General features: G+C 42.4%; 1 protein-coding gene across 2 annotated transcripts in view; it reads right to left on the bottom strand.

The window, feature by feature from the left end:
- Nucleotides 1–3,985: 3,985 nt before the first annotated feature.
- cdc14ab (cell division cycle 14Ab) overlaps nucleotides 3,986–19,127 on the bottom strand; it is a 31,692-nt gene continuing 16,550 nt past the window's right edge. Inside the window, exons 7-16 of one of the 2 annotated variants that reach the window (XM_070908320.1) lie at nucleotides 18,452–18,514; nucleotides 17,868–17,955; nucleotides 17,442–17,672; nucleotides 14,953–15,091; nucleotides 13,616–13,781; nucleotides 12,469–12,569; nucleotides 12,060–12,107; nucleotides 10,174–10,305; nucleotides 7,816–8,161; nucleotides 3,986–5,894 (exon numbers count right to left, since the gene is read on the bottom strand). In XM_070908320.1, the coding sequence (XP_070764421.1) occupies nucleotides 5,865–5,894; nucleotides 7,816–8,161; nucleotides 10,174–10,305; nucleotides 12,060–12,107; nucleotides 12,469–12,569; nucleotides 13,616–13,781; nucleotides 14,953–15,091; nucleotides 17,442–17,672; nucleotides 17,868–17,955; nucleotides 18,452–18,514 (1,344 nt within the window). In that variant the 3' untranslated portion in view covers nucleotides 3,986–5,864. The remainder of the gene's footprint in view (nucleotides 5,895–7,815; nucleotides 8,162–10,173; nucleotides 10,306–12,059; nucleotides 12,108–12,468; nucleotides 12,570–13,615; nucleotides 13,782–14,952; nucleotides 15,092–17,441; nucleotides 17,673–17,867; nucleotides 17,956–18,451; nucleotides 18,515–19,127) is intronic. The other variant, XM_070908321.1, reaches the window with a different exon arrangement.

Genomic DNA, 19,127 nt, shown 5'->3' with positions numbered 1-19,127 from the left:
CCGAGGATTTAAACAGACTGACGGAGCAGCGTCTCTTTGTGTCGATGTTTCAGTTCAAACAGTCAATCTGTAAATCCTCCAAGAACAGAAACAAACGCCCCCTCTGCTCCTCTCTCTCTCTCTCTCTCTGTATCTCTCTCTCTCTCTGTCTCTCTCTCCTTTATGTCTCTCTCTCTCTGTCTCTCTCTGTCTCTCTCTCTCTCTCTCTCTGTCTCTCTCTCTCTGTCTCTCTCTCTCTCTCTGTCTCTCTCTCTCTCTTTCTCTCTCTCTGCCTCTCTCTCTCCTTTATGTCTGTCTCTCTTTCTCTCTCTCTCTCTCTGTATCTCTCTCTCTCTCTCTCTCTGTATCTCTCTCTCTCTCTGTCTCTCTCTCCTTTATGTCTCTCTCTCTCTCTCTCTCTCTCTCTCTCTCTGTCTGTCTGTCTCTCTCTCTCTCTCTCTCTCTGTCTCTCTCTCTCTTTCTCTCTCTCTGCCTCTCTTTCTCCTTTATGTCTCTCTCTCTCTGCCTCTCTCCTTTATGTCTCTCTCTCTCTCTCTCTGTCTCTCTCTCTCTCCACAGTCTGTCTGCCTCTCTCTCTCGCTCTCTCTCTCTCTCACAGTCTATCTGTCTCTCTCTCTCTCTCTCTCTCTCTCTCTCTCTCTCTCTCTCCACAGTCTGTCTGTCTGTGCTGGTCTGAGTCTACAGACCACAGCGCCCTCTGCAGGACACACTGGATCTGAAACTGACTGGAAAACATTCTGCAGCATTATTTCTTTCTGTTTTTCTTTCGCTGTCTTCAGGAAGGTTTTATAACGCTGATTTTATTATTTGAAATGAGTTGTTTTTGTTCAATGAACTGATGAATCATTCAGTCTGTAAAATGAACAAAAAGAAACTTCAGTGTGAAACAAGATGAAATCAGGTTTTATGACAGTGGATCGTTAATAAACATGATCAATCATTAGTTTGAGTTGATTATTATTATTATTATTATTGCTGCCTCTATCTTTATTCAAACTGTTAAAACTTTATTTTGAATTCTAACAGAATGTTTATACAGACATGAAGTAGTAGTAGTTTTAGTTTCACAGAGAAGCTGCGACGTTTGAATCTCTGACCTCTGACCGATTGATTGATTGACTGATTGATCTTCAGGGTGTGATAACACACTGAGTGACTCTGTGATGACCTCGTATTGATCAGCTTGATGACTTGGTGCTGAGTCACTGAGGACGAATGCTGCTGGATGACGTGGAGTCATGTGACCACGATCACTTTCACTGATCAACCTGAACAGGTGTTTGTTTGTTTGTTTGTGTTCAGTGGTTCAGTTCTGACCTTTGACCTCTGACTTTAAACACATCTGCAGACTCTCAGGTTGCTGGAGTACCTGGTTTTACTTGAACCATAATCTATAATAACTATACAGACCAGACCAGACGTTGTTTCTGTCTCAAGCAAAGGCTCATGTGTTGAGTTTTTATACATTTATTTTAGTTGAGGCTGAATGATTATTAATTGACATGTGAGTGTCATTATTTACGAGAAAATGCTTTTATATCAACATTAATGAGTCGTTATTGAGTCAGTTTTCTTCTTCTTCTGTTAATTTGTCCTTGTCATTCTTCATATTTTACATGTATTTGACATATTCATTTGAATAATAATAACTTTAGTTGTGTAGCTCCTTTAATACAAAGATGCTGATCAATGTTAGACCAAACACAGAAAATAAACAACAACAATAAACAAATGTGATCAAACATTAAAACCTGCAGAAAAAATGATGTATTTATATAAACAACTTAATAAACTGTAAGCAACAGGAGGTCATGTGATAAATAGATTCATAAAATGGCTGCAGCTCAAAATCTTTATCAGCATCGTTCTGATGTTTTTGATGTTTTATGACTTTATTAAAAGGTCAGAGTCTAAAACTGGCCTCAAATCTGTTTTCTGCTCATTTAGTCCGAAAACATTTTCACTCATGAAAAGTGGTCATTCAAAGAGCCGGCGCTGTCGGTGTTCAGGTGAGTTTCATAATGTTTCCCACAGAGAACAAAGAAAGACCTCGAGGACCCGGATCGCTTCCTCGAGGAACTCCACAAACCAAAATCAATGTCAAATATCCGAGACACAGCATGAGCACAATGATTTAAGTCTTGTATTTATTTCTTTATTTGAATGTGAGCTTCCAGTTTCTTTCTACTCTTTTTATTCTCTTCAGTTTGTTCCTGCTGCTCTTTCTTATAACCTGTGAACTCACCTGTCCCAGATACTATACCTTGTTCTTGGCCCTGAACGCCTCAGAAACACAGTATCTAAGGATATTGTTACCCTAGATGGCATTGCCCTGTCCTCCAGCACCACCGTGAGGAATCTCAGAGTTGTCTTTGATCAGGACTTGTCCTTTAACTCTCACGTAAAACAAACTTCAAAGACTGCCTTCTTTCACCTCTGTAACATTGCAGAAATCAGGAAGATCCTGTCTCAAACAGATGCAGAAAAATGAGTCCATGCATTTGTCACGTCTTGGCTGGATTATTACAATTCCTTATTATCAGGCTGTCCCAATAAGTCCCTGAGGACTCTCCAGCTGATCCAGAATGCTGCGGCACGTGTACTGACAGGAACCAGGAAAAGAGATCATATTTATCCTGTGTTAGCTTCTCTGCACTGGCTCCCTGTAAAATCTAGAATAGAGTTTAAAATCCTTCTCCTCACCTACAAAGCTCTTACTGGTCAGGCACCATCATATCTTAAAGAGCTCATAGTACCCTATTACCCCACTAGAGCACTGCGCTCCCAGAATGCAGGGTTGCTTGTGGTTCCTAGAGTCTCCAAAAGCAGAACAGGAGCCAGAGCCTTCAGATATCAAGCTCCTCTCCTGTGGAATCGGCTCCCAGTTTGGGTCCAGGAGGCAGACACACTCTCTACTTTTAAGAGTAGGCTTAAAACTTTGCTTTTTGATAATGCTTATAGTTAGGGCTGGCTCAGGCCTGCCTGGCCCAGCCCCCTAGTTATGCTGCTATAGGCCTAGACTGCTGGGGGACTTCCTATGATGCACCGAGCTTTCCTCCTCTCCCTTCCCATCTTGACACATTCATGTCCCTCCAATGCATGTTACTAACTTTATATCTTCCTGGAGTTTCTTTGTGCTTTCTCGTCTCGCAGGTTGCTGTGGATCGTGGTCCTGGTACGCCTGGGTGCTGCTGCCATGGGCCTGCCTGACTCTCATCACTACTACAGTTATTATGTTTAGTCGTAGTTCTGTTACTATTAAAGCTGTTATTGTTATTATTAATCATATCTCAGTTATTATTACAGTTCCTGTTCCTTCAGTAAAGGTATGCAAGTATAATCAGTAAAATGTCCTTAAAGTATTAAAAGCAGTAAAATGTCTCCTGTGACTGTTATGCTATCATATACCATGGTCTGGGTGAATACTTGATTGTGATTGGCTGCAGGGTGTCCATTAATTCCTGATAATGGAATATTTGCTGTTATGTAATTATGTTATGTTGCTGCATTATCATTAGATTAGTATTACTCATTCATGTAAACTGAACTATCAACTAATGATTCCTCTCCTTGTGGATTAATCTGCTGATTATTTTCTCCATTGATTGACTGATTGATAGGTTTGTAAAATGGCGTCCCAGTGACTCAGAGTTCAATGTGATTCAGTTTATTGTCCTTTAGACAAAGAAAAGCAGTAAATCGTCATGTTTGAGAAGCTTAAACCAGGAAAAGTTTCAACATTTCTGCATGAAAAGCCACTCAAACAACTGATTAATTAATCGGCGAATTGTAATTTCATATACTGCTGGGAAGTTTAATCTTTTACAGCTGTCACATAAATGTATCAGGAACATCACTTAGAAATACTCAAGTAGAGTAATTGTAAGTACAGTACTTGAGTAAAAGTACTTGTTACTTTGTGTCTCACAGAAATGAAAATAGACAAAGGAAACGACATCGAAAGATTCATTCTTTTATTTTCTTATTGCTCAGATAGAAACTGTCACTTAAAAAAACTTGACAAGTTATTTATTAACTTTCCTCTGAATAAAACACTTTAAATACAGGAAGTGCTTCATTTTAACACCTTCAACCAAGCACGCCTGTGTGACACGTGACTGACACACGTGACACATGACTGACACGTCACAGTGCCACTGGTGAAGACAGTAACATCACAAATGTTTTCATCTGAACATAAAAACACATCTGTTTCAACCAATCAGCGATGTCAGAGCAGTCAGCAGGTGACGCACCTGAATGTGATGGTTAGCTGATCACCAGCAGCCAATCAGATGACACAATCTCAGAACAGCATCAGATTTTACAGACACAACAAGAAGGCATCACATGATCAGACACATTTAAAGGAGCAGTTCAACATTTCTTCTCTGTTCCTGTTTTAGTTTCACTGAAAATAAATATTAATACTGGTTACATTAATCATTTTAACTTCTTCAAACCTCTGAATCCTTTCATTTTTACCTTAAAATCCCATAACTTACCCATGAACACTGTATCGCTAATTAAGCTGCTTTTAATAAGATGTTAGGAGGTACTTAATGGAATATTTTATTAGTAATATATTAAGATATTATTTATGGATTATCTGCACAGTAAGTGTTTAAATGTGTCTTTTATCTACTTAATCAAACAGTTTCTGTTTATCTTGTTGATCATTAAGGATGTACAGTCAGTGAACACATCATCAGCTGAGAGACACATTCGTTATTATTCATTATTTGAACTGTTTTAAATAACAGATTCGATCAGCTGATGGTCTCTGGTGGATCATATGACTTCCAGCTTCTTCTTCATGTTTGTTTAACGTAAGATTTTACAGTGACAACAAACTGAACCTTATTCCCGTTATTGATGAATTTCAGAGCCGATAACTGATATTGGTACTGATTGTTGCCAATATCGAAACAATAACCAATAATAAGAATCTTGACAAAAAATATATCTTTAGATTGACAAGTTTATTTTTCTAATACAACACCGATATTAAGATCCTTCATCGTCCTAAAATAAAGAATACATTCATTTATTGTAAACTTTAATAAGCTTATTCATTCAAATATTGACGAGCAACCAACGCTGATTACACACAAGAAGCATCTGTAGCTCGTTCATCATCCCAAATTATTATCAGCTGAAATTCATTTTAACGGCAACCGATAAAGAAATAAGGTGTTTTCAGCGACACCAGGTGACAGTTTGTATCAGAGACAACCAATCAGAAACTTCTTTAAGACTGCGCTCTCTCTCTCTCTCTCTCTCTCTCTCACACACACACACACACACACACACACACACACACACACACACACACACACACACTTCCCCTGAGTTTGGTTGCTGACAGTAGAAGACGGGACCCAAAACAGACTTATTATTATTATTATTATTATTATTATTATTATTGCTGTTGATTAGAAAACAACACTGACCAATCACATCAACAACATCAGCTGGTTAACTGATCAGAAACAGGAAGTAAATACTGTAACCATGACGACGGAGAGAGTCGTCCTCATCTGATCCTTCAGTTTATCAAAAACTCTTTAAAAACAAAAATATGTCATCTTCTGTCACAAATAAGAAATATAAAATCTGTCTTCTGTATCTAAATATATCTTCTTCTGTTTCAGCCAAACGTGCATGTAAATCAAGTCATATTTACACACCACTAATTTACATAGAGCTCATTTACATATGAACAGACAGCAGCAGGTGGAGTCTCTTCAGTCACTGAGCTGAACTCCTGCTGCTTTATCAGCTTCCCTTTGAGCATCCACACAGAAGGTATTATGGGTAATGGGGGGGTTGTGGGTGAGTGTCCTCAGGTCAGATCTGTAGTTCTAGTACTGGATGTACTCAGACTGAAGAGACTGAAAGACAAAACAGAAAAACAGAAGAGAAGTCAGATGTATCTACCTTGCATACTGTCCCACAATGCAAAGCGCTGGTGGTGGTTTGCCGTTAACCTTCGTAAACGTTCTCTTATTTCACCTCGCAGTCCAAAATCTTTCAGTTACTGAATCTTCACTCATTTTCGAGGCCTCATTTAAAGGGTTGTTTGGACTCTCGTAAGGCAGCGGCACTACTGATCCCACCATAGAGGTTAGCCAGTTAGCTAACATTAGCTTTACTGCATACAGCCTGTGGCAGCTCATTAGCCGTCAGTGTCTTTCCAAAACAAGCTGTTCTAATAAACTGACGATGTGTGAACGGCAACTAACTATAAAACCTCATACCGCGTTCTCACTTTCTGTCATCCACCCACCATCTACCAAATATCCAACCATCATCCACCCACCATCTACCAAATATCCATCCATCACCCACCCATCATCCACCCACCTATCATCTACCAAATATCCATCCATCATCCACCCATCATCTATCCATCATCCACCCATCATCCACCCACCCATCATCTACCAAATATCCACCCATCATCTACCAAAAATCCACCCATCATCCACCCATCATCTATCCATCACCCACCCATCATCTACCAAATATCCATCCATCATCCACCCAATATCCATCCATCATCCACCATCATCTACCAAATATCCATCCACCATCCACCCATCATCTACCAAATATCCACCCATCATCCACCCATCATCTATCCATCACCCACCCATCATCTACCAAATATCCATCCATCATCCACCCAATATCCATCCATCATCCACCATCATCTACCAAATATCCATCCATCATCCACCCATCATCCACCCACCTATCATCTACCAAATATCCATCCATCATCCACCCATCATCTATCCATCATCCACCCATCATCTACCAAATATCCATCCATCATCCACCCATCATCTACCAAATGTCCAACCATCATCCACCCACCATCCAGCCATCATCTACCAAATATCCATCCATCACCTATCCATCACCCACCCATCATCTACCAAATATCCATCCATCATCCACCCATCATCTACCAAATATCCACCCATCATCTATCCATCACCCACCCATCATCTATCCATCACCCACCCATCATCTACCAAATATCCATCCATCATCTACCCAATATCCATCCATCATCCACCCATCATCTACCAAATATCCATCCATCCATCATCTACCAAATATCCAACCATCATCCACCCATCATCTACCAAATATCCACCCATCACCTATCCATCACCCACCCATCATCCACCCACCCATCATCTACCAAATATCCATCCATCATCCATCCATCATCCACCCACCATCCACCCATCATCCACCCACCCATCATCTACCAAATATCCATCCATCATCCACCCATCATCCACCTATCATCCACCCACCATCTATCCATCATCTACCAAATATCCAACCATCATCCACCCATCATCCATGAAATCCATCATCCATCCACCATCCACCCATCATAATTTTTGCATTTTCACTGAGAAAAATGATGTGAGGTTTGCTGGGTTGTGTTCCAAACAAGCATGTCCCATTATGTCTGGAGAACATGACTTGTAGGCCTCCGAATCTCTAGATGACGCGCTGCAGACACAGCCTGTGTGGCCCGGCTGTTAGATGACAGCTGGTTTCTGTTTGGACAGAGCCAGGCTAACAGTTTCCCCCTGTTTCTAGTCTTTATGCTAAGCTAAGCTAACCAGCTGCTGGCTGTAGCTTCATATAAGTCTGAACATGTAACCCTCAGAGAGAAAAAGAAGATGTGACTATATGATGAAGGAGGTGTGGTAATGATGTCAGAACAAAGACAACCAATCAGCAGAGAGGGGCGGGGCTGAGCTGCTGCTGTGTCAGAGGACTTACAGGTATGGATCGGCTCAGGTAGCGTCCTGACGGGCCCTTCAGAGCGCTGTAGGGCCCTGGGCTCCTGTATGGGTTGAAGTCCTGAGGCCTGCCACTGAGGACGAAGATGGAGCTTTTCCCTGCGGGGGGCACCGCAGAGCCCCCATACAGACTGCTGTTGTTGTTGTTGTTGCGAGGGCCATTACCATAACAACACAGAGAGGGCGGGGCCAGAGAGGAGGGGGAAGGGCAGAGAGACACAGATGAGGAGGAGGAGGAGGAGGGAGGAAGAGAGGAGTACGGAGTGCTTTGATCCTCCCCCATGTCTGCAGCGTAAAGATCAGTGAGAGAGCTGGCCAATCGAGAGCTGGGGGGGGGGGGGGGGGGTAGGAGAGAGAGGGGCAGGTTTAAAATTCATCTGGTACTGTTGTCACAGCAACAAGTCCTTAAACCCAAACCTGCAGAGGTGCAGTCCGCCAGTCCAGGACCAAGACGCTGTAGAATGGTTCTACAGGGTGCCAGTTCAGGACCAAGACGTTTTAGACTGATTCTACATGGTGTCGGTTCAGGACGAAGACGTTTTAGACTGGTTCTACAGGGTCCCGGATCAGGACCAAGATGTTTTAGACTGGTTCTACAGGGTGCCAGTTCAATACCAAGACGTTTTAGACTGATTCTACATGGTGTTGGTTCAGGACCAAGACGTTTTAGACTGGTTCTACATGGTGCCGGATCAGGACCAAGACGTGGTTCAGGAATATGACGTTTTAAACTGGTTCTACATGGTGCCGGTTCAGGACCAAGACGTTTTAGACTGGTTCTACAGGGTGCCAGTTCAGGACAAAGACGTTTTAGACTGGTTCTACAGGGAGCCAGTTCAGGACCAAGACGTTTTAGACTGGTTCTACAGGGTCCCAGGTCAGGACCAAGATGTTTTAGACTGGTTCTACAGGGTGCCAGTTCAGGACCAAGACATTTTAGACTGGTTCTACATGGTGCCAGACGCCATTGTTCATCTGTCTTTTCTTTGCTAGATTATAGTATAGCTACTCTAAAGAAAGACCAATGCATCATTTGACTCTATTCATGAAGCTGGAGCCAGCGAGTGGGTTAAAATAAATAATAAATAAATAAAAAATAAAAAAATAGCTCTTTGAGCCACCCTGTGACATCAGTATGAAACTGTAGCTTCATATCTGATTGTATTTTAGGTCACAGTTCTGTGACCACTAGACTTCACAACATGTTCATATTAGTTAACGTGTAGATCTGAACCTGACTTCATCCAGGTTTAAACTTGATTCACATCTGGTTCAAAACGGGTTTAATTCAGTTAAATTCAGATACCTCCATCAATCGATCCTCCATCATATTAAAAGTGATCTGAATTGGGTTTAGACCTGATTCAGATTAACTACCATTTAAGCTTGGATCAAGTCAGGTTAAATTAGCTCGAAACAAGTTTAAACCTGGTTCAGAATGGGTTTAAAGTCAAGTAAATCAGGTTTAAATGATCAGTTCAGACATCAGCAGTTTCAGTATAAAAACAGGTGGTAATACTACATATCATATTACTACAGACTATACTGGTACAACAACTGTGTATTAGTACAGATACTACTGACAGTATACTCTTACTGAAAGATACTAGCAGTACAAGCTGTTAAAGGCCAGTAATATGTACTACTACCTGCAGATTAGTAAAAACAGCTACTGTTAGCTGTGTTTTAGTACTAAGAGCTACTACAAGTGGCTTATTATTACCAACAAATACTACTGGCTCTTTAATGGTACTAACAAGTACTGCTCGCAGTGTATTAGTACTAACAAGTACTGCCAAGTACTGCAAGCTGTTTAATTGTATAAACAGATGTTACTAGCTGTATATATTAGTACCAGGAAGTAAAACAAGTTGTTTAACAGGTACTACAGCATGTGTGTTACATGTGTGTAAGTACTACAAGCTGTTTGTTAGTACCAATAGGTGGTGCAAGCTGTTGAATGGTACCAATGAGTACTAATGGGTATTAGTACTAGCAGAACTTGGTATTAATAAATGCTAATATTAGCCAAGTTTTAGTATTAAGAATTACTGCTGACAGTGTTTTATTAACAAATACAACTGGCTCTTCAATGGTACTAACACATACTACTAGCTGTATATTAGTACAAATAGGTATTGTTAGCCAAGTTTTAGTACTACTAGTAAGAGCTACAGCTAGCAATGTCTTAGTACAAACAAGTACTAGTAAATGTTCAGTGTTACAAATGGCTACTACAGCCTATATATTAGTACTATCAGGTGCTACAGAGGTCGTGGTGATGAAGGTGATGAAGAGGAGGGTGAGTCAGACAGGAAGTCAGGGTGGAAACACTGACCTCCTGATGTTGGACGCCGCCGTTGATGATGAACTTCTTCCGATCCTCTTGGCTGCAGCTGAAGCAGAGGATGCTGGAAACTTGGAGGACTTGAGGGGGGAGGAGGGGCCCTGACCAACACCCATCGACAATCTGAACACAGTGACACAAATCAAATCAATAAAAAAAAAATCTAATCAATACATTTATTGAATACAATAACACATAAACAATAAGTTATTTATCATCAACGATTATTTTCAATTTATCTGCAGATTATTTTCTCAATTCATTGTTGTCTTTAAAATGTTAAAGTAAAAAATGCCCCAAACACACACATTATCTTCAAATTGATCATTTTGTATTCTTCTATTTTTTTAAATCTGTATTTATTGTTTACTAGTAATTAGTAACTAGTAGAGCAGTCTTTCCCGAACTTCCGTTTTAAGTGGGTCGCCAACTGGCAGAGTAAAATGCACAAACAATGCTCTGATATATAAATTCATTTTCCTAATTAAAATAGAGGAAGAGTGTTCTTTTTTGCCACGCTGGTCAGTCAAGTGTTTGTGTAGCATTTGAATAGTTTGTTTTTTGTGCGTCTGTTAGTTGGTGACTAGTGTGTGCTGCTAGCTAGCTAACATTACTTGTCAGTGTTAGCAGCGATTGACATTCCGACTCGCAGGCTTGTCCCTGATGTGGATTAGACAGCAAAGTGTATTTGATCAGTATGTGTGTCAGTTTCCATTCCGGTGTTTCGGGTTAATGAATGACCCTGTTAACTGGCGACTTTCAGCCAATTGCGTCTGTTGTTGTCGTAGTTACGACAGCTGTTGAAAGCAACTTGCTCTCTTCTTGTTTTCAACAAATTCCGTAACAACAAGCAACGTTCAAAATGCGTGATAGTACGTGACACGTTTCCTCAAACAAAACTCCAAAGACGAATCAGACAGGTGTGTTTTGAAGAAAAACTACACAAAGAGGCATTCACGAGGACAGCTAACGTTACGTGTTCTCTTGCTGTTTTCAACAGCTGATACCAGTTGACAGGGTCACTCGTTCAACCGAAACACTGGACAAATGTCAGAAATTCTATGTGTGTGTGTGTGTGTGTGTGTCTAATGTGACAAGTGAGAGTGGTGATTGGTAATGAGATATATGAGATGTATATGTATATACATCTATACATATACATACATATATACACATATACATACATACACACATACATATATATACATACACATACATACATACATATATATACACACATACATATATATATATACATACACATATATATATATATATACATGTGTATGTATATATATATATATACATACACACATATATATATATATATATATACACATATATATATATATATATATATATATATATACATATATATATATACAAATATGTACAAGTTTTGGTCTTGAGCTGAAAAAGTTTGGGAACCCCTGCTGTAAAGTCATATAATAATAAAGTGAAATAAACGAGAAGACATTCAGTTCTACGACAGTTCAGTCTATAATTCATAAAACCGTCATCATCTAAGTCAACAGGTCTATGGGACATTTTTGATGAGGTCTGACAACTATTGCTCCAGTAATTTGATATCCTCGGGCAACTCCAGAACATATGAGCCCATGATGCCGGTGCAAACTCACAGCGTTGAGGATCCATGAAGGATCCATTTCTGGAAAGATCTTATTGAGCTTATGTTTAATGTAAAGGATGTGTTAAAGAGTAGGAGGAGCTATGAATCTGTTCTCCAGCTGTCCGCACTGGACAGGTAGCTCCACACACTCGGAGCTCCTTCAGGAGTGTCCTGTCTCCACACGTCAACATGCTTCAGTTTTATCACGTGTACAGTGTTGCATCAAGAGTTCAGAGGTCAGTCGTACCTGAGCGGCTGCGAGGATGACCTGCTGTGCATCTTCATCTCCTCCACTCTGAAACAGAGCAGTCAGTTTAGTTCCACGACATCACAACGATGATTCAGTCTCTTCGTCTCGGCTCATTCAAATACTCAGGTTTGATGGAGCTGAGTCGGGGTTTCTCTGAAGAGGTCAAAACCCTTTACCTGCAGCCTCCATCACACACTGCAGCCTCCATCACACCTGCCTCCCTACATCCATCATCACACGCAGAGCACTCACAATAGCAAATGACACTGACCAATCAATCAGCAATTCAAACCACAGACCCTAAGGGGACATGAAGGTTCACACGAGGGTCTGATGTCTGTTCTGTCTGTTAGTAGTCCAGCCCCCCCTCTGGTGGAGGTTTTGGTTCTGGTCTTGGATCTGGTACCTGAGAGCTCCGGTGGTGGCAGGGCGGGGGGGGCGTCGGCTCTTTAAGGCTCTCAGTTTGTCTCCCTGAGTCAGACCCGGTCCGCTGTCCACCGACTCACTCTGGAGGATAAAACAAACGCACCATGAGCCGCCTGACGGGTTATAGTGGTAACACGTGTGTGTGTGTCTCTGTGTGTGTGTGTGTGTGTGTGTTATTGTGCCTGTTTGTTATTGTGCCTGTGTCTGTGTGTGTTATTGTCTGTGTGTGTGTGTGTGTCTGTCTGTGTGTGTGTGCTATTGTGTCTGTGTGTTATTGTGTCTGTGTGTGTGTTATTGTGTCTGTCTGTGTGTTATTGTGTCTGTCTGTGTGTTACTGTGTCTGTCTGTGTGTGTGCTACTGTGTCTGTGTGTTATTGTGTGTGTGTGTGTGTGTGTGTTATTGTGTCTGTGTGTGTGTTATTGTGTCTGTGTGTGTGTTATTGTGTCTGTGTGTGTGTTATTGTGTCTGTGTGTGTTATTGTCTGTGTGTGTGTGTGTCTGTCTGTGTGTGTGTGCTATTGTGTCTGTGTGTTACTGTGTCTGTCTGTGTGTTATTGTGTCCGTCTGTGTGTTATTCTGTCTGTGTGTGTGTTATTGTGTCTGTCTGTGTGTTATTTTGTCTGTCTGTGTGTGTGCTACTGTGTCTGTGTGTTATTGTGTGTGTGTGTGTGTTATTGTGTGTGTGTGTTATTGTGTGTGTGTGTGTGTGTTATTGTGTCTGTGTGTTATTGTGTCTGTGTGTGTGTGTTATTGTGTCTGTCTGTGTGTGTGTGTGTGCTATTGTATCTGTGTGTGTGTGTGTGTTATTGTGTCTGTGTGTGTGTGTGCTATTGTGTCTGTGTGTGTGTCTGTGTTATTGTGTCTGTGTGTGTCTGTCTGTGTGTGTTATTGTGTGTGTGTGTGTGTGTTATTGTGTGTGTGTGTTATTGTGTCTGTCTGTATGTGTGTTATTGTGTCTGTCTGTCTGTGTGTTATTGTGTCTGTGTTATTGTGTCTGTGTGTGTGTGTGTGTGTGTGTGTGTGTGTGTCTGTGTGTGTTGTTGTGTCTGTGTGTGTTGTTGTGTCTGTGTGTGTGTGTGTTGTTGTGTCTGTGTGTGTGTGTGTGTGTGTGTGTGTGTGTCTGTGACCTCGGTCAGACGGTCAGAGCTCAGGGATTTGCCGGTGTCGCTGTTGTGGGCGGAGTTTAAGGTGAGGTCGTCCATACTGGTGATGAGGTGAGACACCACCCTCTCCTCCAGCTTGGCCTTCTGGGAACGCTGGCTGTCGCCTAGCAACCACAGTGCTGGCTGCTTCCTGTAAACACAAACACACACTTGAGGTGTCTCGTACAGATGTTAGGCAGCTGTTACTGACAGCAGCTGTGTCTGATATAACCAACAGGCTCCCGATAGGCAGATTGATCACATGTACCGACAACTGATCAAACACTGATTCAGGCGCTGAGCAGCAGAGGATGAGGCTGAAGGACTTCTGATAATCAAGCAAGAACAGATCTCAGCTGGTCTCAGCTCCGACCCTGATGAGACCACAGACGGATCGGCTACTGAAACACTTTGAACTCAAGGCTTCCTGCTACAACTGATCCTCAGTCAGTTCATTCACACGCTCAAACAAACCAGGTGACTCTGTGGTAACCATGTGACTGTAGAACAGCAGGTCCGTGATCAGATCACGCTCCTACCTGACCTTCTGAGGAGTCATGACAAAAGTCATCTCATGACACTTTACAAATAGAGCAGGTCTAGACCGACTCTTGATAATGACAGGAGACACATCTCAGCTCTGATACATGTGTTTCAGAACAGCTGAGACTTCTGGAGTTGACAAGTGTTGTTGTCAGTTGGAGGATCCAGATCTGTGCTGTCAGAGACTGAAGTCTCACCAGAGTCCAGATCCAGAACAGAAACAAACAACACGTCAACTCAAAATCTGTACAAGTAGAACAGAAAACAGCCACAGCGGCTCTGAGTGACCCTGTGATCTGCAAAGAGAAGTCTGTTCCAGCCTCCAGTTTGCTGACAGAGTCCTGGTCCTGGTCTGAGTCCTGGAGGCCAACACAAACACACAGGAGATACAAACTGCCACAGCAGCATGGAAACTAAGGAACAGAGAGATAAGCAGCAGGTCTGTGCTGCCTCTCTCTCTCTCTCTCTCTCTCTCACACACACACACACACACACACACACACACACACACACACACACACACACACACACACACAGTCACAGTAACACACACACACACAGTAACAGTAACACTAACACTAACACACACACACACTAACACACACACACACTAACACACACACACACACACAGTAACACTAACACACACTCACATGCATCATTATTTATTAATAAACAATAGCCTGTCTCCAGGCCTGTCTTCTTGTTTTTCCCTCTTTTAAAGTGCTTATTTCTTTTCTCAGACTTGAAAACTGAAAGACAAACAATCTGTGACTCACTCCTCCAGGAAGTTCTGCTGTGGTCCAATCACAGAGCCCGGTCTGCAGATCCTGATCCAGGCGATGGCCTCACCTGCCGTGAAGCGGTAGTGTTTCATCAGGTAACAGCCAATCAGAGTGCCCGTCCTGCCAAGACCAGCTGACAGACAGGCAGACAGACAGAGAGTCAGTCAGACAGGCTAACAGACAGACAGACAAGCTAACAGACAGTCAGTCAGACAAGCTAACAGACAGTCAGTCAGACAGTCAGAGAGACAGACAGGCTGACAGACAGACAGACTAACAGACAGCCAGTAAGACAGACAGGCTAACAGACAGACAGACAGACAGTCAGTCAGACAGACAGACAGCTCCAGATGAACTCTGAAACTGAAACAACACACTTTAATATCTGCTGACTCAGAGAAACAGGCTGACACTGAGGCAAAATAACAAGTACTTTTACTCAAGTACTGTAGTTACAATTACTCTACTTGAGTACTTCCAAGTTATGTTTCTGATACTTATGACAGTGTCACAGACTGTGACGCCATTTTACAAACCAAACAATTGATCAATAATCAGCTGACTAATCCACAATGAACTAATAATCATTAGCTGATAGTTCAGATTCACATTAATGATGAGGAATAATCATCTAATCACAGAATATATAACAGGAGGACAGTCACAGGGGACATTTGACTGCTTTAATACTTACATACTTTTACTGAAGGAACATTTTACTGTAAGAGAGTATTTTTGCTGTGTGGTATTAGTACTTTTACTGTAGTAAAGGATCTGAATACTTCTTCCGCTGATTACCAGATACACACAGTACACTGAAGCACGCTACACTGCAGGATGTCACAGTGAGAGTAAAAACTGTCAACTAGAATACTGTCAACTTAAATACTAAATCTTTTACTGTCCTTTGCACACCCTTTTAATTAAAGATCTTGAGAAATATATTCGTTCCTTCAACATTTACAAACCACCAAAATAAAATCCTGTCCTGTCCCCTTCATGTGCAGTAGACCTTCCTACTTCTAGAGAACATATAAAGACTGCCCTCTGCGGGACACTCTGACAACTACACGTGTCGGATAGGACGCAGGGCGTGGAGCAGAGATGTGCTGCTCCACTGTTATACTGTGCACCACCAGCTGCCCCCATTACAGCAGTTTGTTCCTTTCTACTGGTCAACAGCACCAGGCACTCAGAGACCCTGAGACCCGGGCTGCTGTCTGTGTAGCTCTATATAATGTGGTTGTGAGGTGGCTAAGCTAACATTAACATGTCAAGCTGCTGAACCACGTGCACGTGGTTTCTGAGTTTTAACATGCACTTTACATGACCGACAGATGAAACTCGCTGACTCAGGATCAGCTCCGTCTGTGGTGAAGGTTTAATTTCAGACACACTGCTCGCATCATCATACCAGTGGAGACGAATCATGCATTTGTAGTCTAACGTGTACATCGTACAGATTTAAAGTCTTCAGATGGTTCAGAATGCTGCAGCTAGGATCTGAACTAAAACCAGAACATTTGACCATATTTCACCAGTTTTAGCTTCCCTTCATTGGCTCCGTGTCCATGTCAGATCAGACTTTAAGGTGCTTCTGATGACTTATAAAACTGTCAGTGGGCTCGTCCCTTCTCATCTCTGTGATTTCATTCAACCTCATGTCCCTTCCCATCCTCTCTCAGAGTCCTGGCCTCCTGTCTGTCCCCAGAGTTAAACAGAAGTCAGCTGGCTGCATTTTCTCAAGCAAAAGACAGGAGCAATAGAGAGACCAGACAGGACAGGATAGGAAGATGCAGGACACAAAGGCTGCGTTTCATTAGTCGTTCAACATGCCCTCTTCGACTTCCCCTCGTTGAATCCCGCCACCATCATAAGTGCAGTGTTTCCCACACATAGGCTCTACTTGGGCCCAGGTAGATAAAATCCAAATACCATTTTTGTTTCAATCAAGACGCAAAATTATCATTTCATAATGCACACAGACCAGCGGACTTCAGTGCCGCGGAAAAATACAGCGCGAGCGCAGAAACTGATGCAGCTAATTATCAAGTGCCTGCAGTGACTGCAGTTATCCAGAAGACGCCTTCACCTCATTGAAATGAGTCTGCAGGTATTTCTAGTGATTTCTAAAAAGCAGTACAGCGCTAACCGTACAGCTGGCGGTCGATCCATGATAGTTTGGGCAGGTGGTTTCATTTAAACCCCCCATTTGAACCCCTCTGCTCTCCAAGTGGCCTCCGTGCAACGTATACTTAATACCAAGGGCTGAGAGGAAGTGGAACTACTAATGAAACGCAGCGTAGAACAGGACAGGAAGTTGAAGGACAGGACAGGAAGTTGTGGGACAGGAGGTTAAAGGACACAACAAAGGACTGGAAGTTGTAGGACAGGACAGGAAGTTGTAGGACAGAACAGAGGACAGGAAGTTGTAGGACAGAACAGAGGACAGGAAGTTGTAGGACTGGACAGGAAGTACTCACCCTTGCAGTGGACAGCCACAGCGCCCTCCGTACTCTCACAGATGTGCAGGAAGCGGCGTGTGATGATGTCACTGGGCGTACTGCCGTCCAGGAAGAAGAGGTCGTAGTGGTCGAAGCCGGCGTCGGTGAAGCGTTTGGAGTCGTAGATCTTCTTGTTCAGACGAATGATGGTGGTCACGTTGTCCTTCCTGAAGTACGGGAAGTACGCCTCGGGGGCGTGGAGGGGATAACCTGCAGAGGGCGGAGCAACTGCAGGTGTTAAACAGCAACACATTTGACCTTGAACACGCCCCCTTCACAAACTAAAAACAACTCTTAATCTCTCCACATGGCCGACTGCTGTATTTATATGTCTGAAACACTTTGATCCTGTTTACACTTTCAGGTAGTTTTCCATCAGGTGCAGCTGACAGACTGTTAACTCACCGTTCTCTACTTTAGTTTTAGGATGAGGTCCGCTGAAGGCCAGAAACTTCCCTGGGACGATCCAGTTCAGGTCTCCATTCTCCACCCGCTGCAAACAAACACAGGTTCAAGTCCCAAAACCAAACTGTGGAGTTTACATTCAACACAGAACAGGCTGAAAAACATTTAACAGTTTGATTCTGGATTCTTCATAGTTTGCAGTCAGTAAACATTTAAGTTGTGAAGCAGCAGTAAACATTACAGGGGTGCTCCATTCTTATTGTTTGAACACCACAACATGTCAGACAGCAGTGAACATCTCTGTGTTTCCTGCTGCACAATAAACAGATTCTTTACAAACTATTTCATCTTTTACTTTATTTGAAACATTTGGTCTCGTCCTGCTTTGTTGATCTTTTTTGATTTTGGATGAATTATCTAATACTTTATTTTCTTATATCTTCTTTTTGTGTTGCTTGATCAACAAATTCTATATAAAGTTTGTATTGAGTTTGGTGAACTTGTGTTGAGTTTTTCTGTTCTTTGTTGTTGATCTCCTAATAAAACCTTCTGAAAATCTGAGATGACAAGTCAAAAGGTTTTACCTCGTAGTGTTCGTACTCGTCCACGTCGAATGTCTCAAAGTCGAAGAAGCCGTGCTGCAGAGCCTGAAACACAAACACACCACAGCTCAGAGAGATTTAACTGAAGAAGCTGAGAGTAATTCTGACAGACAGAGAGACATCTGTGAAGATGTTTTAGTGTTTGACAGTCAGGAAGGAGCAGAAACCTGATGACTGAGTAAATCCACCAAACAACACACTGAACCACTGCTCAGGAACCTCTGGAGCTCTGTAGGTGGACGGCCCTGCAAATCCTGTGAGAACACTGACTGTCATGTGTTCTTGCACCAAAACAAACACAGACGCCAACCAGCAGCTTGTTTATATACAGCAACATCTGAGCTCCTGGATGGAGGCGTGGAGGACTGTAGAGCCCACAGAGGGAGCTGGAGCTCAGTCAACTTTGTAAAACAAAGCTAACTTCAGCTAAAGCCGTTTATCTGCAGGTACGTCTCCCCCGGCGACACACGAGTGACATCATCATTGGTCGCTGACGTCATAAATACCAAACACTCTTTACATATCACACACTTTCTGATTTTAGGTCCAGGTCCAGCACACATTCAGTGATCAGCCTGAGGGGGGCGCTACAACATGCGCTCACCTGTCTGTTCATCACTTCAGACATATTACAGATTGTTCACTTGTTGCTGCGTTC

This window comes from Enoplosus armatus, chromosome 7, assembly GCF_043641665.1.
Source record: "Enoplosus armatus isolate fEnoArm2 chromosome 7, fEnoArm2.hap1, whole genome shotgun sequence".
Classification (NCBI taxonomy): domain Eukaryota; kingdom Metazoa; phylum Chordata; class Actinopteri; order Centrarchiformes; family Enoplosidae; genus Enoplosus; species Enoplosus armatus.
This window is presented reverse-complemented; position numbering and strand designations above follow the sequence as displayed.